The 22,234-nt window shown below is 47.8% G+C and overlaps 1 protein-coding gene across 13 annotated transcripts in view; it reads right to left on the reverse strand.

The window, feature by feature from the left end:
• LAS1L (LAS1 like ribosome biogenesis factor) overlaps window positions 1–22,234 on the reverse strand; it is a 30,418-nt gene that overhangs the window by 7,224 nt on the left and 960 nt on the right. For 5 of the 13 annotated variants that reach the window (XR_005214928.1, XR_005214927.1, XM_037823746.1 and 2 more), the window contains exons 2-13: window positions 22,018–22,143; window positions 20,978–21,047; window positions 20,084–20,165; window positions 15,667–15,948; window positions 15,335–15,381; window positions 14,387–14,496; window positions 12,549–12,634; window positions 12,212–12,262; window positions 11,755–11,979; window positions 11,248–11,395; window positions 5,393–5,910; window positions 273–423 (exon numbers count right to left, since the gene is read on the reverse strand). Coding sequence is in view for 11 of the 13 variants with exons in the window: in XM_037823746.1 (XP_037679674.1) it covers window positions 273–423; window positions 5,393–5,910; window positions 11,248–11,395; window positions 11,755–11,979; window positions 12,212–12,262; window positions 12,549–12,634; window positions 14,387–14,496; window positions 15,335–15,381; window positions 15,667–15,948; window positions 20,084–20,165; window positions 20,978–21,047; window positions 22,018–22,143 (1,896 nt within the window). In the remaining 2 variants the exon portion in view is untranslated. Of the gene's footprint in view, window positions 1–272; window positions 424–5,392; window positions 5,911–8,420; window positions 8,534–11,247; window positions 11,396–11,754; window positions 11,980–12,211; window positions 12,263–12,548; window positions 12,635–14,386; window positions 14,497–15,334; window positions 15,382–15,666; window positions 15,949–20,083; window positions 20,166–20,977; window positions 21,048–22,017; window positions 22,144–22,234 lie in introns of those variants that run through there. The other 8 variants (XM_037823748.1, XM_037823744.1, XM_037823751.1 and 5 more) reach the window with 7 other exon arrangements.

Consider the following 22,234-nt stretch of genomic DNA (forward strand, 5'->3'; position numbering starts at 1 on the left):
CCCACAAAACCTACACACACACAAGTTGGTTGCAACTTGAGAGGGATGCAAGCCAGTTCTGTGTGGCTGCCTCATTGGCTCCCCCAACTAAGGGCTGGGAATCATGTCAAGGGCCCAACCAGGGACTCAGAACTTATACATTACCCATTTAGGCCCTGACTGGGGAGAGCGACCTCCCCCACCCACCCCACTTTATCTCCTCTCCTTCCATCCCTCATTCCTGCGGATGGCAGAGAAAGGAGGTGAGAAATCCTGCTGTCATGGGCACTCACCCAGTCTTGCACATTGGGGGTTCCAGCCGCTGCTCTAGCACAGGCTGGTCCAAAAGATACATGGTATCATAATTCTCCAGCATAAGCTCCGATGGGTCCTCTGTCTGACCTGGCATTCGGCCTAAGGGGAATGTGTCCCATTGAACATCTGTGGGGCAAAGGGAGGTGGTCAGAGTGAATCGAGTAGCTGGTTCTCAGGCTGGTACACAGGCCCAGTTACCCACAGGTTCATCCACCCACTTCAACTAATCCACTCACCACTGGCTCTCTGGGTGTCTCCAGCCTCACTCCTCTCTGCATCAGTTCTCAGGAGCTTCTCTCCACCTTAGTGCTTCCCAGCCTTTCCACACCACACCCACACCCTCATTATGGCTCTTCTTTCCTCTGTGTGCTTGTTTACACACACACACACACACACACACACACACACACACACAAATACCATGCATACAATTAGACATTTTTATTTCTCTCTGTTCTTTACCAAATTCCCCAGACATGTCCCCACACAACCATAAACACTATTCTCTTCAAATCTAATGGTCCCACTGCCCCAAACTCTCATCCATACCCATATTTCCATACTTGTATGGAGAAACATATTCAAACCCTGGAGGATCTGAATGTCCCAGAATTCCCAAGATATCCACCTCCTCCCCCTGCCGCCAAAACCCACAGATACCTCAGAATATCTGAATGACCTAGATTTCCTACACATATACACACATACCCCCAACATGTTTGAATGCCATGCCATTTCTTACTGGCCTTGCCTTGAGTGATATACATACACCCCCACACTCCACCCTCAGGTTGGACTCTTTCAGAGCTAATATGTTCCCCCTGCCACTCACAATGTATTACTACCCCCAGATGCATACACAAAGAACAACCCATCTCTGTCTCATTACAGGGCTCTGTCTCATTACACCTCCCCATCCCCCACTGCCACCGAAGTATATACTGATAAGCACACATTCTAAGCCCTCCATTCAATGACTGTTTCCACTTTCACTCTCCATTTCCTATACCTCTCATTCACAGGCACACAATCCAGAAATCTTAATGTCCCTGCCTTCCCACATATAAATATATGCACACATAGAGGAAAAAATGGCAAGGGGAGAGAGAAATAATTTAATGTCTTAGCCTTTACACATTCACAACCACCCCCCTCCTCGTGCGCATGCACGCACGCACACACACACACACACACACAGATACTTCACTTCAGGATGGAGAGTCTGTGTCAGGCATTCCTTACCGCTGACTGTCCTATCATAGAAACACCCTCCACACAGTATTATATCCCCCCTTTCCACCCTTACACAAATGTACCCAATGTTTTCACGTGAAGCCTTCACTGGTGAACTCCTTCAAGAAGATTCAGTTTCCAGTCTCCTGCATTTGCCCTGATACCCACAGAATTCTCCCTGTCATAATGTCCCTGGGTGTTCTGAAAAGTATAAACACTTGACCAGCTTTTTGTTACTATAAAGCCCCTCAAGAAGGGCTGTTCCTCTGTCTGCCCATCCCCCATCCCTGGCTTTTTTTACTGGAAATTGTACCTATCTTACTGCCGTGTCTCCATGCACACAAAGATACCCTGGTACACAGGGGCCATTCCCCCCATAGGCTGTGTCACCAACCCCTCCATCCTGTCACTAACATCCCAGCTCTGTTTACAACACTGACCATGCCTCTCTAGCCCTACACCCTTGTACATGTCCCCTCAGTGACGGCACTGGAGTCTTTTTGACAATACCCTTGTACACAAGGTGACAACATGGACACACACAGGTCACTTCTAGTTGGTGGTCTCTCTGCCCATTTCCAAACCCATCCATATATTCCTACCAGTCAGTGCCACCACTTAACTTCTCTCCATCATACAGACACCTCCTGGCCATCATAAGCCTTGGCAAATCTGCCTCCTCTTCCAAAAACATGCATGACCATGTGTACATATATGCATGCACACACAGCTCACCTCATTGCCCCTACTTTTCTCTTTCCTACACACACACACACACACACACAATTCTGCCTGCCTCAATGCCCCTCCATCTCTGTATGTACAAAGACCCCCAAACATAGCCTTTTTTGCTCTAAAAGATTTCTCTGTCACTGTGCCATGGTTTGTCTAGCACATGCAGGCACACTTCCTTATACATGTAGAGACAGTTTTCACTGCCCCAACCACTCAAGCTCTTTATGCTTCAGTCCTTCCACATCCATGTCCATGCAAGAGCAAAGGCTACACCTTTTCCCATAGGCTTGTTCACTGCCTCTCCTCTCTCTATCTCTTGCTCCCCCCACCATGCCTACCCTACAGCACAGCCAGTTCTAGCTCTGTTCTGGGCTGCTTTCTTGCCCCCCTCCCTCTCAGGACAGGCTCTACCATACAGGCAGGCAGTGCCCCACAACCATCCCTGCCTCCAGTGTATACATATCCACACATACCAGATTGTACTGTTATTTCCTATATGTCTCCTAGCCCTGAGATTCCTGTTCTCTAACCTAAGTGACAGCACTCAAAAGATCACCCTCTGGAGGGGCAGTTTCAAGTCCCTCCACTTTCCTATCATAACCACTCCCAGGCTTTGGTCTCACTAACTTGCTGCCTGCTTACCTAAAAACCACACCACTCCTCATTTTCACTCTTCTTTACCGCACTTCCAGTTTCTCTGACTTAATGCCCCTCAGTTCCTGCTTTCTAATACACACAGCAAAAATCTTGTTTCACCACCTCACCTCCACGTAACATGCTCACACATACCCAGAAAGCACCCACTTTGTCTTGCTGCCTCTGGGTCTCTGCACATGAAAAACATGTGCAGAATCATACACATACACACTCCCACCTCAGCCATATCTCTGTTCTACTGCCCAGTGCCCACACCCATACCACCCTCCATGAACATGCTCCCTGCCTATCTCCAACCCTCACTACCCCAACATCCACAGGCACACTCTCATCCCCCAGCCTCTAAGCCTCCCCATCTTTCTCTGAGTCACATCTAGCACTCTGTAGCTCACCACTTCACTTGGGTTGAGCCCTCTCAGTTTCACTATCTCCCACAGATTATCTCAGCCTCTGACACTTCCCACAACCACTGCTACATCTGCTCCCCACCACCATGTCCCACATCTGCACAGGGTGGTACATTCCTAAACTTATGCTCCAGGTCCTCTCCACTGTACCCCCTCTCTCACACAGTCCCATCCACCTGCCTATCTGCCCCTGTCCGTGCCAGCAGGCATGCTTACCTAGGCAGACACTCACAGGGAACCCTCAGTGTCTCAGTGTCTCCGTGCCCTATGACTCTTATTTTTCAATGACCTAGAGTTCTCCATGCTAAAAACATGTTTAGAAACACAATCTGACATGAAATGCACCTCTTGGGGAAAAGCTCCCTCCTGCTGACTCACTTTTGCCCTCTCACCTTTCTCCTGCAAACCTGCTGGTACTTTTGGGGTCCCCCCCTCCTGCACACCACCCGTCTGCATGCACGTACACCTGTGTAGCCCCCACCCCTGTCCAAGTACAGAGTACACTCTTTGTCTTCCCACGTGTGTGGAAGGTATGCACAGACACAAGCCCTAGACCCTACTAGAAGGGGCTGCTGCTGGTTTCCTGTTCCCCAACTCTCTCACAACTCCACTCAACTCTGCATGTCACTTCTTACCTCTACACACCACCCAGCTATGTCTCACCACCTATGCCTGCCTAATGTTTTCACATATATTTGCCTCATCCCCAAGGCCACACGGCTTTGAGTCTCATTAACCTTGGGCTCCTGGTCTCAAACTCACATGCACATCCTCCACACCCCCACTGTCCTCTAACAGAATGGGCTCTGCTATCTTACTACAGCACCCTCTTGAGCCCTTGCAGATCTCACAAGAATGTGGACACATGCATGCACACATGTATGCACACCACCTTCCCCAAGGACCTACAAGCACACAGGTCTGTAACTCACCATTCTCAACCTCTCCAATTTACACAGTTATCCTACTGCCTTTGCCCACCCCTACACCCAGACCCTATATGACAGTAACATATACCCTCACACTCAACCCCAAAGCTGTACCTCAGTTTCCTTACCCCAGTTCTGCAGATATATACAACTTCTCTTAAGATGGGCTTGATTGCAGGATCCTCCCACTCTCATTGCCTGTCTCCTCTCCCATTCCCTACCCTGCCCAACTGGCTCACATAGAGAACTGTGTCCCATTGTCTACAGACATACCATGCCACCTATCTCTCTCATACACACAAACACAGCTCTGTCTCAGTCATCATAACTGCCTATACCTTCCTGGTTGCTCACTGTCCCATGCACACACAATCTACCCTATTCCAGGCCTCACACTTAACACTGTCTTTCTGAATTATGCCCAACATAGAATCCTATCTCTGATGTCCCCGCCCCCTATATGCCTCTTAGAGCCACACCCTAACTCCAGAAAGTCCACAGTGCTCTCTGGACACTCTGGGTGAGCTTTCAGGCTAAAGCTTCAGGGAACAGAACAGCATGGAGGCTGGGGGCTTCCTCTAAGCCCCAAAACATGCCTGGAACTTGGTCAGCCTGGAAGTTAGCAGACAAGACCTGGGTGCCCCTGGTAACTGATATGGCATTTTCTAGGCAAATGGGCATGTGAGTCAGAAAAAAAGAGGACAGCAGAGGCATGAAGCAGCCAGACATGGAAGTGCTTAGGTCCCTGGTGCTTACACGCTTCACTATAGTTAGCAAGGCAGGAGAAGTAGGTGCCTAAGTCTTAAGGGAGGGAAGCAGCTGTCATCCATATACCAGACTGCCTCCCAGGTTTGCCTCACACTGGCTACCTCCTGCTACTTGTCACCTTTTCCTTAGGATGGAGGGAAGTCTCAAGAGCCAGCCAGAGAGGGAAGAAACCTGGGTTTTTTTTTTTTTTAGCAGAATCTTTTTTAATTCAGAAAAAAAAAAAACCCCAAAAAACCCCACAAAAGTTTTCCAACCACACACAGGGAGGGGGAGGTGTCTGTACATCTAGCCCCAGCCCCTATCCCATGTAGTTCTGGCAGCAATAAGGGATGTGGGGTAATGGAGGAGAGCAGGTATCAGGCTTCTTACCCGAGCTAACTTGCCACACTGAGCCCTGCAAAGCTCCTCTCTTCTGGGCCAGGAGCCTGGCATTCTCAGCAGTGGGGGACTCCTCCCCAGTAGAGAAAGACCCCACCTCCATTCTGTCTTCTTCTTCATCATCTTCATCATCATCATCATCTTCATCCTCCTCCTCCTCCTCATATAGCTCCTCATTCTCCTCCTCATCCTCCTGATCATCATCTTCCTCTTCCCCCATCTGGTCTTCTAAGAACTCTTTCTCTTCCTCTTCTTCAACTTCCTTGTCATCATTCAGGCTGCCCTGCTCCTCTTGCAGCTGGGCCTGACCTTCAGACCCAAAGCTGGAACCATCTGGTTTGATGCTCCAGTACAGGCTGTCCAGTGTGTATGGAGACTTCCCGATGGGGGAGGCCTCTGAACCCTCTTGCACCGGGCTGTTTTCTCCACTCTGGGTATAAATGGAGCAGATGTGCAGCAGCTTCTCCTGGTCCTCATTTGGAAGGACTGGCCCCATGGCTTTGAAGATGCTAAGCAAAAGGAGGGATGGGGTAGGAAAGATTCAAAATCTTAAGACACTTCACACCTTAACACTGCAGGGTTTGACTTTGGTCTCTGAGCTTCCAGATCTGCCTCTGAAAGGCAGTGTGGTAGAACAGACAGAACATAAAAACTACAGGACCAGGGACCCTGAACAAGCCCTGTGGTTCATCAATGTGCTCAGTTCCGTTCTCAGTAAAATGAAGACAATAATGGTACCTAATCTATAGGGTTGTTGGGAGGAACAAATAAGAAAGCTCCCACCAAATGTCTGGCACAGTACCTGGCACATAGTGGGCATGCAATAAATGATAGCTATTAGTAGTCTGCACTGAAATGCTATATAAATACACAAACTAGCCGATAAGCCTGCAGGGCTGGAAATGAGAATGTCAGGTCCCTCTCTTCCCCTGGTCTAGCTGAGCAATCTGTCCTGAGCATCAAGGATATGCCTATAGCATGCTGGGCTCCTTCGGGGTGGAACACAAAGTGGGATCTCTTTTTGAGAGCAGCCACAGCCCAGCCTGGAATGGAGAAAAAGAGAAAAAAAAAGCAGCAGTCAACAAGACAAGGCAGGATGTGGGAGAGAGGCCAGATGAGCACTGCAGACCACAGACAGTACAGGAGCCAGGGGAAGGCAGAGAGCACAAGGAGGCAGGAAAGATAAAGGGGAGGCTTTGTGCAGGAGGGCGGGCCCAGGAGAACCAGAGATAAGCATTAGCACAATGTGCAGGGTGGGGTGAGAGTGACTTGGCTAGAGGGGAAGGTCTGTGCTGAGGAGCTGTGGGTGGGAGAGGGCTGGAAAGGTAAGTGTGTATGTGCATGTGTGTGTGTACAGGGTCACATGACACAGGTGAAGGCTGTGTTTCTGAAGATTGCTGATGACCATGTGGAACATGGCCTGGGTGGGACAGCCCGGAGGCAGGGAGACCCGGAGGAACCTGTTGCAACAGTTGAGGCCAGAGAATGTGAGGGCTGACCTAGGGCAGGAGGGAAAGAAGCTGTGAAGGACAGACAGAGTGCAAGGCTTGGTGGCCAAATGGCAGGGTTCAGACAGAGGAGAGTTAAAGATGATGACACTGTGTACACAGAAGACGGTGCTAACAGCAAAACAACCGATACAGAGCCATTGGGAAGGACAGCTAATGGGGAGGATGAGGGTGTGTACCCTTGCAGAGCCTCACATAGACCCTGGCACCTAACAGGCACTTGGTCACTGCTGGACATATGGGTGTGGAGGACAGACGGATAGCTTCCTTCTAGATGCATTGAGTTTGAACTGTGATGTTTCATGGAGGGGCCATAGGCTCAGTGGGCTGTTTTCTCTCTGGGCCCTGCACACAGACTGGCCACATATGCGGTAAGTGCAGCTGGGGCTGGGGGCCAGTGACTCGATTGGGAACCTGGGGAACCCTCTCTGCAGGACTAAGTTCACATTCCAAGAGGATACTGACTCAAAGTGAATTGATATTGGCTGGCTGAGGGAAGCTCTTTAAAAGCTTCCAACTTCATTAGAAGAAAAGCCAGAGAGAAACTCACTTTGCTTTCACTGTGGTCCATTAGGATGATTAATAATAAGTATTCCCAGGCAAGTGACGCTGGCAAGATGCCTTATCACTGCCATTTATTATTACACACCTGCTACCTCAAGCCATCTGGTCTGGCCTCTAAAGTGCAGGAGTGATTAAAAGTCTTAAAATATATCCCCTTCCTCAGGTTTGCCTGGTCACAGATTGAGGTTGAGAAGGTCACAAGTTTGGGTTGATGGAAAGAAAGTGGACTGTAGACTCGCAGGACCTGGGCCCAAATCCCTGTCCCACCATCAACAAACCATGTGCCTTTTGGATAAGTCATTTGGCTCCTCAGAGCCTCAATGTCCTATCTGTCAAATAAGGGTATCATACTCCCAACCCCAAATATTGTTGTGTCAATTAAATGAAATAACTTCTACAAAAACACAGTATCATGCCTGACACTTAATTGCCAGTGGTATTTTTTATTTTTATGTCCCCTTAATTCACTGAACAACCCTGCTAAGTCCCTTCCCCTCTTGAAGTCTCAATTTAGAGACCGTCAAATTCAGCTTGGGGGCTAGATGGTCCTAAGGATTCTTCTTTTCTGACACTCTGTACCTCATTACTGACAGACCCACTGCTTCCTCTGTCTTTCCCGGTTCAAGAACTTATGATAGCTGTTTAGGTCCTGGGGTCCTGTAGGGTTCCTCAGGCCTAACCATTTTAGATCTGGGCAAAAAAAAAAGAAAGCCAAGCTCTGTATGAGTCTAGTAATGGATGCTTTCAGCAATAGTACAATATAATGGAGCACTGTAGAAAGAGCACAGGACAAAGGATAGGATATCTGGGATCTGGTCTCAGCTCTGCTGATTTGCATAGTGACACCTGGGAAAATCCCCTATTTCCCAATCTGTGTAGTGGGATGATTAGGATGAGATTAAGTGATTATCTGGGAGAAGGTGGGATCTGTGTACAAGGAATCGTACCCAAGCAAGCCGCTGTTACTGCTGGCATGTGTCACATCCCTCTGGTATGCTTGGGTTGGGAGATCTCTGTGGTCCAAACTTCTCCAATACCAGCAACTTCCACTCTGTAAACACTTAGGATTGGAAAGTACCTTGAAGGCCACCTATCCAAACCTCTCCATGCTGCTCTTTTCATTCCTTCTCCCCTTTACATACACAATGCTCCTTCTGAAACTTCCTTTATTCTTTCTCCTGCATGAATTGCTCAAATGCCTCTTCTGTGATGCTTTCCTTGACTGCTCCAAGTCCTTTCTCCTCTCAATTTCCCACCCATCTACAGAACTTCTAGTCCAGAACACACACATCTGGGAATTTGGCTATTTGGTTCAGTACTGTCTCCTGGAGGTCTTTCCCTGGTTGGCTTTGTCTAGAAGGTTACTTTTTTTGTCTTCTAAACACTACTGTGCCCCAAATGCCATCAGGGCTCAATAAAGACATTCTAACTCTATGCAGGGAGCAGGGGACTAAGAGGTTGCCAAATTCCCATTTCATTCATTCACCAAGCACTGAATCAGCTCCCACAAAGTGCAGCACCACTGGCAATGAGACAGCATAGTACAGTTCAGTTCAACACCTTACTGAGGCCTGTTTGGTGCCTGGACTCATGTGGTATAGTGGGGCACTGATGGCTAATACAGAGCCCTTGCCCTTGAAAAGCTTACAGTCCAATAAGAAGGAAGGAGACACTAGGGTAAGTAGACATAGTAACACAAAATTTCAGATTTGAGAGTCAAAATGAGAGAGTAGATGGTTTCACCACCAGGTGAAATAGGGAATAGAGGAGGAAGATCACTTTGGGGACTAGGGTGGGGAGTAAGATGACCAGTTCTACTTTGGTCACACTAAGGTGCCTGTGGGCCATCCAAGGGGAGATGTCCAATGTGCAGTTGTATATAGGAGGCCCTGGGCTCAATAGAGATTTAGGTCTCAGCATTTTATAGGAACCAGTAAAAAGCACAGGCATTTCAAAGAAAGAGTGGTTAACGGCATCAATGCAGCAGATACAGAGACTGACAAGGGCCCAGTGAATTAGGTAATTAGGAGGTCAAAGCAGCACTGGGGGTGAATACCAAATTGCAGCAGGTTGAGTAGTAAGAGGGTAGTGAGGAAATTGAGATCACTGAGTGTATACTACTCTTTTGAGATGTTCAGATAGGAGGAGAAGGAGTGATAAGCTGGCATCTATGGAGGGATGCAGGGTCAATGGAGATTTTGCTTTTGTTGTTATTGTTGTGTTGTTTTGATTTGTTTTAGGATGAGAAAAACTCAGGCACTTTCATAGGTTGAAGAGAAAGAGCCAGTAGAGTAAGGGAGAGGCTGGGGTGAGGCCCCAGTGATACTGGCAGAGGTGGCTGCAGAGCACAGGAGGAGGAGCAGGCTTTGAGGTGGGCCAAGGCCACCCCATCCTAAGACTGACAAGAAGGTTGAATGCAGCTGCAGATCAGTTCACGAGGGCTGGACCTCAAGTCAAGGGAGCCCTGCTGGATGCCTCCATATGCTCAAGGAAGCTAGGGTGAAATGGAAGGGGGAGGGTCTTGAGGTGAGTGGTAAGGGTTTCAAGTAGTCAGGAACTGGGATTGAGAGTGGTCAGAAAACAAGTAAAAGTTCAGACATGCAGAACTGAGGCCTGACCCAAGATTAAAAATCATACCTCTGCAGTGGTAGCAATCCCCAGGGTTACGTGATTTTCTCCAGCAGAGCTCAGCCGCCCAGGCTGAGAAGCAGGGGAAGCAGAGGGAATAGGATCAATCCCAGCTTGGGGCTTTTTAAGTCAGATACAGCCAAAAGGTTGGGAAGAAGTGAGGGTGTTGATGATGAGTGGCTGAAGTGATTGACCACAGCAGGATCAAAGGGAAACAAGGTCAAGGGAGGTAGGAAATGGAGGGATGGAGGTCTGCATGCAGGCAAAGAGCAGATGCCATGGTATGCAAAGGTGAGAACTGGAAGGATAAGAGGTAGTAGTGGTCACCAAGTGGGATGGTGGCATGTCAGCTTTCAGAGGTGGAACAGCTCTGGGTGATGGAAATGGGTTGCTGAGTGCAGTGGAGAATGAAGGTCACTAGAGTTGAGGAACTGTAGTGCCAGATGGGTTATCCAAATGAAACAGATATTGCTCCAGAAAGCAGGAAGAGAACTGTATGCTAAAGGCTTCCATGAGTATGAGGGAAGTGACTCAGGGTCAGGAAATGACAGAGGAAAGGAAAGGGAGACAACCACAGGTAGGGGCCAGCACAATATTCAGTTTGACTATAGAACCCAGGGTGGATTGGGTAAAGGGGAATCACAGGATATATAATTACCATAAGTTGGGGCAGAATCAGAAAGATCTTTGAATGTCAGGCCAAGAAGCCTAGACTTCATCAGGAAGGCAACAGAGAACCACTGAAGGTTGTTGAACAACTATAAGAGGTATACTTTGGAAAGATAATAGAGGAGACAGCACTGAGCTTACAGTCAGAAGACCTGGGTTCAATAATAAACAGCAGCTACCATTTATTGAGCACTTACTCTGTGCAGGCCACTGTGCTAAGCACTCTAGGGGGAATTATTTCATCCATTCTCATGCCGGACTCAGTTCAGCCAGGTCTTAGCAGTGAGTGTGATCTTAAGGAAGAATGCCCTATCCCTCCCCTCTCTGGAACTCAGTTCTCCCATCTGTCAATGGGAGGAGGACTGGGCTAGATATCCTTGAAAGGGCCCTTCCAGCTCAGCCATTCTAGGGCTCTGTGGCCCTGAGGCTTGCTGGAGATCTCTCACCCTCTTGCCAGAAAGAATTCAAGAGACTTACAGCTGAAGGAGTTGGGAGCTGGCCCAGCAAGGTGAGCCCAAGCAGGACTCAATCACCCGGGGCCAGTCAAGGGACGCAGGGCAGCTGAACAGCCTCCAACTTCTTCTCACTTCCCAATGGCTTGCAGAAAAGCGACGGGCATTCCGTCCTGAAAAATAAGAGAGGCCCTGAAGAGAAGGAACCAGTAAGCTCCCCACCCAACCTTTCACCTCAAAAAGCCTGGCTCTGTCCCTCCCCATCCATCCAGATTCCCCACAGTATACCTCCCAACCACTCAAAGCATTCAAGGCCCTTTGCTCCTCCCCAGTTTAGTTGCCTCTGAGAAGAAAAAGATGGAAGGAGACTTGTCTACTGCTGCTGTAGAGCCCTCGTGGGCAAACCCAAACCTTCAACAAGGGAGATGTCTCCCTGCTGCTTCTCTGAGGCCGAGGACTCAGGATAGTGGCAGATGTTCCCGTCTGGGCTGCCCTAGGCCCTGGGTCTAGGGCTAGGGCTAGCCTCCCTCACCAGTCTTGGTGTTGGCCACAATCAGTTCAATGATCCAGCTGAGGATGTAGGTGGGCCGGATTCCGCTGTCCCCTAAGGCTGGCAGCTCGGAGAGCATCCTCTCCAGCAGGGCCTGCGTGAAGGTCTGGGAGTGCAGACCCCTGAGCAGGGGCTGCCAGAATTGAGAGAACGGCTTTGGCACCAGGACGTCATTCAAGTCCACGTTTTCTGGTTTGTGAGGGACACCCGTTGACAGGGGAAGGGGAGGCAAGGGCCAATGGGAGGGAAAGCAAGAGAGAGAGAGCGCAAGCCCCACCACCACCACCAACAGAGTAGCCACCATAGAACAGGGGGGTAAGAAGAGAGAACAGCAGGGGAGAGAGAAACCAATTAGTATCTGGCACCCAACAACTGACCCAAAACAAAGTACAGAAGAAAAAGAGCTCTGATTCTAGCTTCAACTTTGTCAGTAACTCACTGTGTGACTTTGGGTCAGTACCTTCCCCTCTCTGGACCTCAGTCTGCCCATCTGTAACATGAGGATGTTGGACTAGATGACCTCACAAGGCCTTTCCAGTTCTGCTGTTCTAGCTCTCTAGCCAGTGGCTAAATCACAATTAACATAGCATTAAGACTTCCCCCACCCTATCCAACCCTGCCCCACCTATTTCCAGGCCTATTCTGCTCAGCCAGGAGGGCTGAGGGCCTTCCAGGGGCCATGGAATGGCAGGAAACAGCCCCTACCCTCCCAGCCCACCCCCGGTACCCAGGATGCACAGTACCATGAGGCTACAGTGAGCCCCCAGGGGCCCTACCTTCGTAGTCTATCTGCAAAGCTGCCAACTGCTCAAATGTGGGGATGAGGAAGCCGTCATCCAGAAAAGCATCCAGCACAGCCTCACTGGAAGAAGAGGACACTAGTTTAGCAAACTAAAGTGGGCAGCAGACCCTCCCCTATTCCCTGCCCCCACCTCAACCCCCAAGTTAGCTAATGCTTCTGGCAGGAAATAGCCAAAGCAGCTTAATGGGAATGAAGGCAAGTGACAGTTGGGTCTTGGGCATCAGCCTCCTGGGGGAGAGACTGGGCCAGAGGACAGGATCAGTGGGTTTGAATGACCATATATCAAGCACGTGCTGATCTAAGGCCCATAATGAGAGCCTTAGTGGCTGAACAAGCCTCAAAACACAGATGGATCAAGTTCTAGATCCACAGGAGAAAGGTTAAGGCTTTCTGGATTTCAGTTCCTGCTCAGTCTTCTTGTTTCTCTAGACAGTTTTCAAGTCCCCTCCACCTCCCCTTCTCCCTGGTTGCTTTCTTTTAGATCCTAGAGGCAGGAACTTCGGGAGATGGGGGCGAGGGTGGGGACTCAATTGACAGACCAAATATGATCTGTAGGCCTTATTGATGAGAACCCCAAGAACCTGGAACAAAGTTAGAGCAGTTGAAGGAGCAGGCTAAAGGGGAATCTCTCAGCCCCGTCTAGCTCATATCTAAACCAGCAACAGCAAGTTGTTTCTTCCACGGTAGGGGTTCCCCAAGAGGCTGTCCCAGCCAACCAGGCCTAGAGGGGAAACAAGAGTTCCCAAGATGTCCCAATGCCTGGATGTTGACATGCTCACATCCCTCTGTCTATTCCAGACCAGGCTTGAGGGGGAAAGTCTTCCTTCCTTTCTTCTCTTATCTCCTCAGGTCAGTATCCAGGAAAAGCAGTGACACCAGCCAGCCAGCTTCTGCTCAGCACTACCAGGCACAAGGGGAGTGTAGGGGTACAAGGAGAGGTTTTTCTCAGCAGCTGAGGGGACTATCACCCTCCCCCTTTTTGAAGGGTGGAACCAAGAAATCTAGGCTGGGAAGACACTGATAAAAGATCTTTGGAACCAGTAATATCCTGGGAATGAAATTAAGACTCCAGGGACAATCTCAGCCTACACTCCCACCCAGACCTGCTCTGCCACCTACACCACCTACCTCTCTGTTCCATCTCAGATTCCTTCCAACCTTTCCCTAGCTGGGCAGGTCTAGCACTGCTTTCACAGGTTCTTAGTGGAAGGGTCCTCAAACCCCTTTCCAGCTGAATTTAGGCAGAAAGCCCCCAAGAGCTAAGGAGGAGAGGGAAATGGATGGGAATACTATCTGTCTGCTCCGGATTGAACTGAGCACTATTTTGCTCATGGCCATGCTGAGGGAAGAAGAACTTAAATCTTTTCAGGAGCCAGGCCCTAGGAAGGCCCCTCTTTTGATCCCAACTCTGATTATACAGAGGTTGCTGATACCCTCCATTAGCAGTTCAAAAGAAAAGACTAGCAATGCTTACTATGTATCTTTTTTGTCATACTTGGAAAAGAGCTAGACAGAGCTGGTAGTGAGGATTAAGAGGTTTTCCTAATTGCCAAGGTTGCCACATACCATCTGATGGAGAGGAACAAGACTGGCCAGGGGATTGATGACAATGGACATTCCTGCCTCTGACAATTCTAGTGACTCAGAGTAGACAACCCCCACGTGGTAGCTGGCAGTGCTGGGGGAAAAGGGTTGTGCAAAATGTAGGGTCACCCTGTAGACGATCAGGATTATCCTTGGGATTTTGTACAGCAAGCTGGGATATGGAAACTAGTTCCAGTGAGGCTGCCACCCTCTAGCATAGGTACATACCTGTTCTCTAGTGTTATGCCCTTGAGCTCTACCAGGATGCATTCTACACGTGGGCTCAGTTTATTCCACACCTTAACGGCTTGAGGTAAATGCCTAAATTCCTCTAGCACCTGCCAGCAAAGAGAGTACTATCAGAAGGCTGGTTTGGCCAGGCAATCCATACCTTACCCACTCTGGATCCTTCCCCATGGATCTCTCAGCACTTCCCTTCAGGGGATAGGGCAGGGCAGGGCATGCAGCAGTGAGCCCAGAACTCCCCTATCAGCCTCACAACTAAAAATTATCTGACTCTCAAATGCCACGTTTCACCCATCCCCAACACCTTCCCCCCAACCCCCACCTGCCAGAGCTCCCTGTGGCTCCCAATCGTCAGATACCAATAGTGAGAGATTCAATGGGGACATTTGGTTGGAGATGGGCAGAGACCCTTGGGCCAAGGGGTAAGGGGAGGCAGTGGAGGCAATTCTATAGCAAATTGTACATGTGACCTTGGGCCAGTCCTTTCATTTATCCATGGCTTCAATTTCCTCATCTGTGAAAAGGAAGGGTCGAAATGGATGGTTTCTAGATGCTACCTCCCTTCCTGCTAAAACAGCACCCCTCAAGCTCACCTGATCTAGGAAAGCTTGTGAGACCTATCTGCTGATCAGCTGCAATATTGCAGGGCTGTTTAACCACCTAGGCCCAGTAATTCCCCACCACCCAGTGGGGCAGATAATCCACAAACTTCCATCATCTGTTCCCTTCCATCGGCGTGGAGGATCAGCCAATTGGACTCTGCTCCTCTTGTCTCCTTCCTACTTCCCCCTTCTCTTTCCAAGCAGTTCCCCCAAGCTTTGTCACTTCTCTTTCAAACTCCTTCTCAGGACTTCTCTCCCAGGTAGCTGGTAAGAGGGAAGAAATGGCTAGGGCATGTAGGAGCATGCCAGGTCAAGGGCACTTAATTACCTTAAATTGCTCTTCTTCATAAGACACCAGCAGTTCTCTGGCTTTTTCTGAAAACAGAATGGGGAGATAGATAGGACAGCCAGCCCAGCCCCCTGCTCCTGATGGGATTGTGAGCCCGTCATCTTATTTCTTGAGTTGTCAAATGGGAACTAAAACTCCTGCCCCGACTACTTCGCAGGTCTCAAGGAAGATGATTTGTGACAGTAATGTTTTAAGCTAGGACTAACCACAGTCCCAGAGAAAATGCTGAGCCAGGGAAATAAGCCTGAGCTTTCAAGGCTCCTGAGCCCATGTCTGCCCCCCACCCACCCTCCCTGCCCCAAGACACCTACCATATAGCTCTTTACGTCTCAGAGCCTTTTCCCAATGTGGATCCACCTCTTTACTATCTTTGCTGTCTCCATCAGCCCTGATATCCTGCTTGGCATCTTTCACTTCATCCTTAGGCACTGGTGTCTGTTCTGTTATGTCTTCCACAACTTCTTTATTTTCCTCTCGGTCCTCTTCATCTGTTTCTTCCCTGTCCTCCTCCAACTCCCAGGTCTCTCTGAGGCTGTTCTCCAGCTGGCGGCACCAATAGGTCTTCTGGAGCCAATCCAGGACAAAGTAGCAGCCTGGAAGAGGGAAGAAAGGAAGGAAGGAAGTGCCATAGGACCAGCTGTAGACAAGCAGCTCCTGGCAGGCCCCCAGCCCTCTTGACTCCCAGCCTTATTTTGTAAGCATTATGGGAAGGCCCCAGGGAAGAAGCTTGGCTATAAGCAGGCTCAAATCTCAAATATCCAGAAGCAGCCTCTCTTACCCTGGGTTCTCATTCTGTTTTTTACTTCCTCCTCCTGCTTATCAGCTCCTTTCCCAGAAAGAACTAATACTGAACTTGGAAACAGGATGCCAAAAATGGCAAAGGGCTGGCAATAAATGGGAAAACTGGGACCCAGCTCCACTAGCTAGTTATATGGCTTTGGCCAATTCTCTTCCCTTTCCTAGATCTTAGTTTCCCCATCATGAAGGGGCTGGGCTAAAAGAGGGGTTCTTAATCGGAAGGAGGTGGGTGTCCAAAGATTCCCTGGGCTTCAAAAAGTTTGTAAACCTTGTGTATATGCATTATTTTTTGGACAAGGGACCATAGAGCATCTAATCTAGCAGCTCTTTAATCAGTCAACAAACCTTTACTGAGAATCTATTGTGCGTCAGGCACTATTTTAAACACTGGGAAGAAAACAATGATCAAAACAAAGTCCCTGTCTTCATGAAGCTCATATTCTAGTGGAGGAGAAAAAAATCAAATATGCCAAGCAGTGAAAAGTGCTATGGAACAAAAAAAGAAGCAAAGTAAGAAAGTAAGGAGATAGATAATCCAATTAAAGCTATAGAGCCTTATTAATTAAAAACCTCCCAATTGCCCAAATTGATGCACTCCTCTCAGTCTTCAACCTATGTGCCATCTCTGCATCACACGACACTGCTGATGGTTCACACCTCTCAACCACCCCCTCCTTTGGCCACTACTCTTCCCACCTTCATTCCTACCCCTCTGCCTACCTCTTAAATTCCAGGATTTTCCTAGGCCCTGTCCTCAGTGCTCTGTTCTTTCCACTCCATACATACACACACCAGGAACATTTCATCTGTACTCTGAGCTTTTACTTCCACTTGCCACCTCCAGCAAGCTCCAGATTCTCACTATACACTGCCCACCAGAGCCCTTCCAAACCTCTCAGTACACAATGAGTCCTTAGTACTGCCCTTACTGTATTATATGACAAGTCCCGGGTTCCCTTTCTCTCTACCTTACAAGTCTGTGAGGTATTTAAGAATAGAGAACGTGTCTTTTACATCTGAATCCCCAGCATCTAACACAGGGCCTTGTCATTGCTTGCTGAATTAACGAAGAAACACACAGTTCCCTTGCTAACTTTTTCATACCTGCTCCCCATTTCCACCCACCCAAGAGATCTAAACAGAAAATTCTCAGGCATTCTTGCTTTGCCTAACTGAAGATTAATAAGAAGGGGGTGGGGGTGGGGGGAGCAGAGTCCAAACCAAGCCAGTCAGACAGTCTGGGTTACAACTTATTTCCAACATTCACTAGCTGTACAAACTGGGAAGCCTACTTAATCTATCTGAACCTCCTTCTTCAAAGGTGGTTGCAAGATTCAAATGAGTTAATATATGTGAAGTTCTTAGAACACTGTCTGACACAGAGCAAGCACTCAGGAAAGGTTAGATTTTACTACCTTAATCAATTTACCCTTGTCCCATCTCCCTCATGCCCTAACAAGGGAGAGGAAAACTAGGCAGGAGGTTCTAAATAGGCCTGACTTTAAATTCCCTCCTCCGACAAGATTCCATTCAATCCCCCAACCCCAGAGGGATTCCAACATGAACTGGGGAAAAGACTCCCTCTCAAAAGAAGGAACTGTAAACTAGAGGACAACTGGCAAAACCAGGCCCTCAGATGTGCTTTTTCTGGCCCGCAGGTTTAGTTCCCTGCTATTTGAAAAAATATTTTAATTAAGAGGCCAACATTTAAAATTCAAGAGAGTTTATATAAAAATCCAGGTGCCCGATAATAAAAAATATATTTACAGCCTCCCCCTCCCCAGCCCCGAGGATCTGGGGGAAGGTGCGGATGTGTTGGACATCCTCACCTGGACTGGTGTTGATGTTGTCACAAACATTGGGACTGGCGGTTTGATGTGCTGAGCCCTCGAGCATGGGACTTGCCCTTATGAAGCTCATTACCACAAAGGAGAGTCTAAACTTGCATGTAATGGTGCCTAAGAGTTTCCCCCTGAGTACCTCTTTGTTGCTCAGATGTGGCCCTCTCTCTAACTGAGCCATCTCAACAGGTGAACTCGCTGCCCTCCCCCCTACGTGGGACCCGACTCCCAGGGGTGTAAATCTCCCTGGCAACGCAGAATACGACTACCAGGGATGAATGTGGACCCGGCATTGTGGGACTGAGAGTATCTTCTTGACCAAAAGGGGGATGCAAAATGAGACGAAATAGTTTCAGTGGCTGAGAGATTTCAAATGGAGTCGATAGGTCACTCTGGTGGACATTCTTATGCACTATATAGATAACACCTCTTAGGTTTTAATGTATTGGAATAGCTAGAAGTAAATACCTGAAACTACCAAACTCCAACCCAGCAGTCTGGACTCCTGAAGACAATTATATAATAATGTAGATTACAAGGGGTGACAGTGTGATTGTGAAGACCTTGTGGATCACACCCCCTTTATCTAGTGTATGGATGAGTAGAAAAATGGGGATAAAAACTAAAGGACAAATGGGGTGGGATGGGGGGATGATTTGGGTGTTCTTTTTTCACTTTTATTTTTTATTCTTGTTCTGGTTCTTTCTGATGTAAGGAAAATGTTCAGAGATAGATTGTGGTGATGAACGTGTAACTACGTTATCATACTGTGGACAGTGGATTGTATATCATGGATGATTGTATGGTGTGTGAATGTATTTCAATAAAACTGAATTTAATAAAAAAAAAAAAATCCAGGTGCTAAGCTTCTTTTGAATATTTGGAATATCTGGCAGCAATGGTTGCACACATGTCCACATTCAATGGAATGGAACACCACCTGCTCCCTTTAACAGGCATAGGCTTCTCAGTTCAAAAAGGTCTACCCATCATCCCTATTATTCTGTCAGTTACTGGGGTAGAGTATCAGGGGCCATTTATCATTAAGCATGCACTGTTGTTTTTGTTATGGTGGAAAATTAACTAGTTTCTTATACCGTTGTCTCTATCAAAAGTGGCAAAATGAAAATTAGACTGAGAGGGCCATGTGTTAAAGAATAATTTTTCTTCTTTATTTTTCTGCCCTGTTTGTCCTAGGAAGGCATCCGAGTTGGTTACCCCAGGCAGAGCAGGCACTAGGGTAAAGCAGGCAAAGTCGAGGCACTTGCTGGGTGTAAAATTTAAGGGGGATGCCAAAAACCTTGGTAATCAAGATTCAAAACAGGATTAGTAACGGTGTCCTACCAAGCCATGTTGAAGCCTGAGGCAAAAGGGAAAAATGAGTAATACTAATCTGGTCTTTATTTACTATTTTGATGTTTTGTTCCTCATGGCTTTTTCTGCATTAACTTTGATTAAAGAATGCATTGAAATATTATTTATCTTCTAATACATACAACAACACAGATGAACCCAGAAGATATCATGTCAGGTGAAATAAGTCAGACAAAAGGACAAATATTCTATGATTTCACTTATATGAAATATCCAGAATATGAAAATTCACAGACAGAAAGTACCTTACAGGTTACCAAGGGTGGGGGGAGGGTGGGTAATGGGGAGTTAATGCTTAATGGGTACAGAGTTTCTATTTGGGGCAATGGAAAAGTTTCGGTAATGGATGATGGTGATGGTAGCACAACATTGTAAATGTAATTAATACCACATGAATTTTATACTTGAAAGTGGTTAAATGGGAAATTTTATGCTGTATATATGTTACCACAATAAATTTTTTTTTAAAATCATAGAACCTTAAGAGGAAATATATATATTTGTATTTATGTTTCATATCTATCTATATATCTTGATTACTGAGTTTTTGGTGCCCCCTAAAATTTTGTGACCAAGACGAGTCCCTCACTTGCCTCACCCTAGTTTCAGCCCTGACCCTGGGTGAAGACCCTCCTTCCTACCCCTCTATCCTCTATGCCACCCAGCCCAGGCCCCTGGACTTAACTGTTCTAGGCATAACTCCCTGGGGACTCACCTCTGCGGCAGGCATTTATGTGGGGCATTTTCTTGTGGGTCAACTCATGGCGAAGTTCAACAATCCATTCCGGAATGTTTACCTGATTGTGGGGGAGGGTGTGAGTGCAGAAATTAGAAAATATTAAAGCTGGAAGGGACTGCAGAGATGAATTAGCCTGACCTCCCCCATTTTAGAGATGGAGAAACCGAAGTCCTGACAGGAGGCTCCAATCTTAGTGGAAGAGCCAAGATTAGAACCCAGGTCTCCTGATAGTTTTTACTGCTCTGTGGAGGTAGCCTTGAAAATGAGAAAAGACAACCTACCTCCCCCAACAACATACCCTCCTCCAATAGAATCCCCTGTGAAGGAAGCAGCATTAACAATTACCTTCTCCAGCATTCCTCTTCCCTGTCGATACGAGTTTCTTTTCCTGGATACCCTTTAGTCCCCCCTTCCTCCCATACCTCCTCCAGGAAGCTTCTCTTGATGACTGAGAACAAGCCTGCCCACTGGGCCTCTACACACCTCATATACTCACTCAGGGCGGGAACGTCTGGCATTTTCCTGCTGCTTGGATGAGCTGTCTCTTCCCTCAGACTGTCAGCTCCCTGAGGGCAGGTATTGTGACTGCCACCTTTATTCTGTCCCTACCCAGTGATACATTCAGGCACCTCAGCTTCACTGGGCCACTCCCAGCAAGCTGAGAAGGCCAGCCCATTGAGATACCAGTCCTGAGTAAGACAGCAATTCTGTTTCCTTAGAGCTGGAAGGTGAAGCTCTGGAGTTCTTGCTGGGCTTGGCTGGTAGTGATGGGATGAGCTAGTCTGATTGTGTACCCACTATACCCAATGCCTTATTTAGTGAGCACTCCTGGGGAGAAAGATTTGAGCAAGGCCATTTTATCATACGCACCTCTTGAGCCAGGAACTTGAGGGGAAGCTTGGCAAACTTTGTCTTCCTCTCTGAGATAAGATTCACAAACCTGGGTTTGGGGGAGAAATAAATGGCATAGCCCAAGTAACTATTTCACTCAAACAAATGGTGCTAAAAATACCTTGCTGAGTTACTGACACTTGCATTTCCACAACCTTTCCACTGAAAATGTTCTATCCTGTTCTTATGGTTGGTGTCAGCCAGAGCAGGGATGGTTCCATTCAATCCAACATTTACTGAGTTTGCCCTGTCCTGGTGTCATACAGTTGAATAAGATACTGCTCTGACCTTGAAGAGTTCAGTCTAACATAAATGATCATGATATAATATAACATTATGCTAGAACATAATATGTTATAAGTGCTAAAACAAAGGATTACATCAGTGATACGGGGAGCACAGCTGAATGACAGAGAAGGTAAGAAGAGCCAGGGATGACCTCAAGGCAGACAAGAACAGTATGAGATGAGCAAAGGCTTTGACAGATGAGAAAACTCAGTGACAGCTAGAACCACTCTGAGGCACTCTGTTAAGTCAGGAACTTCCAGCTCATGTCTCCACTTCCACAACTCAGCAACTTTTCAGTGTTCATGAGGGAAAGAAGGGTGGTGCTAGGTGCACACAGAGGTAGGTTGGAGAGTCCACATTTACTCAAGACCAAGAATGCTGAACCACAGAAAGGTTTTACTGGTTAAGAAGTAAAAGGGAAGAAGAAAAATAAGATTGTCAAAGCTGGAAAAGACTCACAGAGATCATCTGGTCTGAACTACCCACATCCCACATACCAACAAAGAAAAATGGAAGAGATAAGGCTCACAGGAAAAGGAATAAAAAGAGGAATGTGTGTCGACAGACGGTACCAAAAGCTGTCAAGTTGGGCAATTACAGGCTGACCCCCACACAGGGACACATAGGACTTTTTGCTGACTGAGAGGTAGTACCAGAAGCCAAGCTTTGCTTATGATATGCTACCTACCCATCCCCACCCAGCCCCCATCCACACTCCCTGCAGGTCTTACCTGACTAATGCCATGCCATAGAGCAGACTAAGTTCTTCAGTTCCCAAGCCACCAGTCATATCCATGAGCTTACAGCGTACCAGGTCAGCGGTAGAAGCCACTGCCAGGGGGAGGTCGTTGCCTAACCTAGAGGGCCACAGTCCAGCACCATCATAAAGGCCCCTTACACTGGTCCACCCTCCACCTCAGAACCTAGGATTATATACTCGCTCAAAAT

The sequence above is a fragment of the Choloepus didactylus genome, assembly GCF_015220235.1.
Source record: "Choloepus didactylus isolate mChoDid1 chromosome 24 unlocalized genomic scaffold, mChoDid1.pri SUPER_24_unloc1, whole genome shotgun sequence".
Taxonomy (NCBI): domain Eukaryota; kingdom Metazoa; phylum Chordata; class Mammalia; order Pilosa; family Megalonychidae; genus Choloepus; species Choloepus didactylus.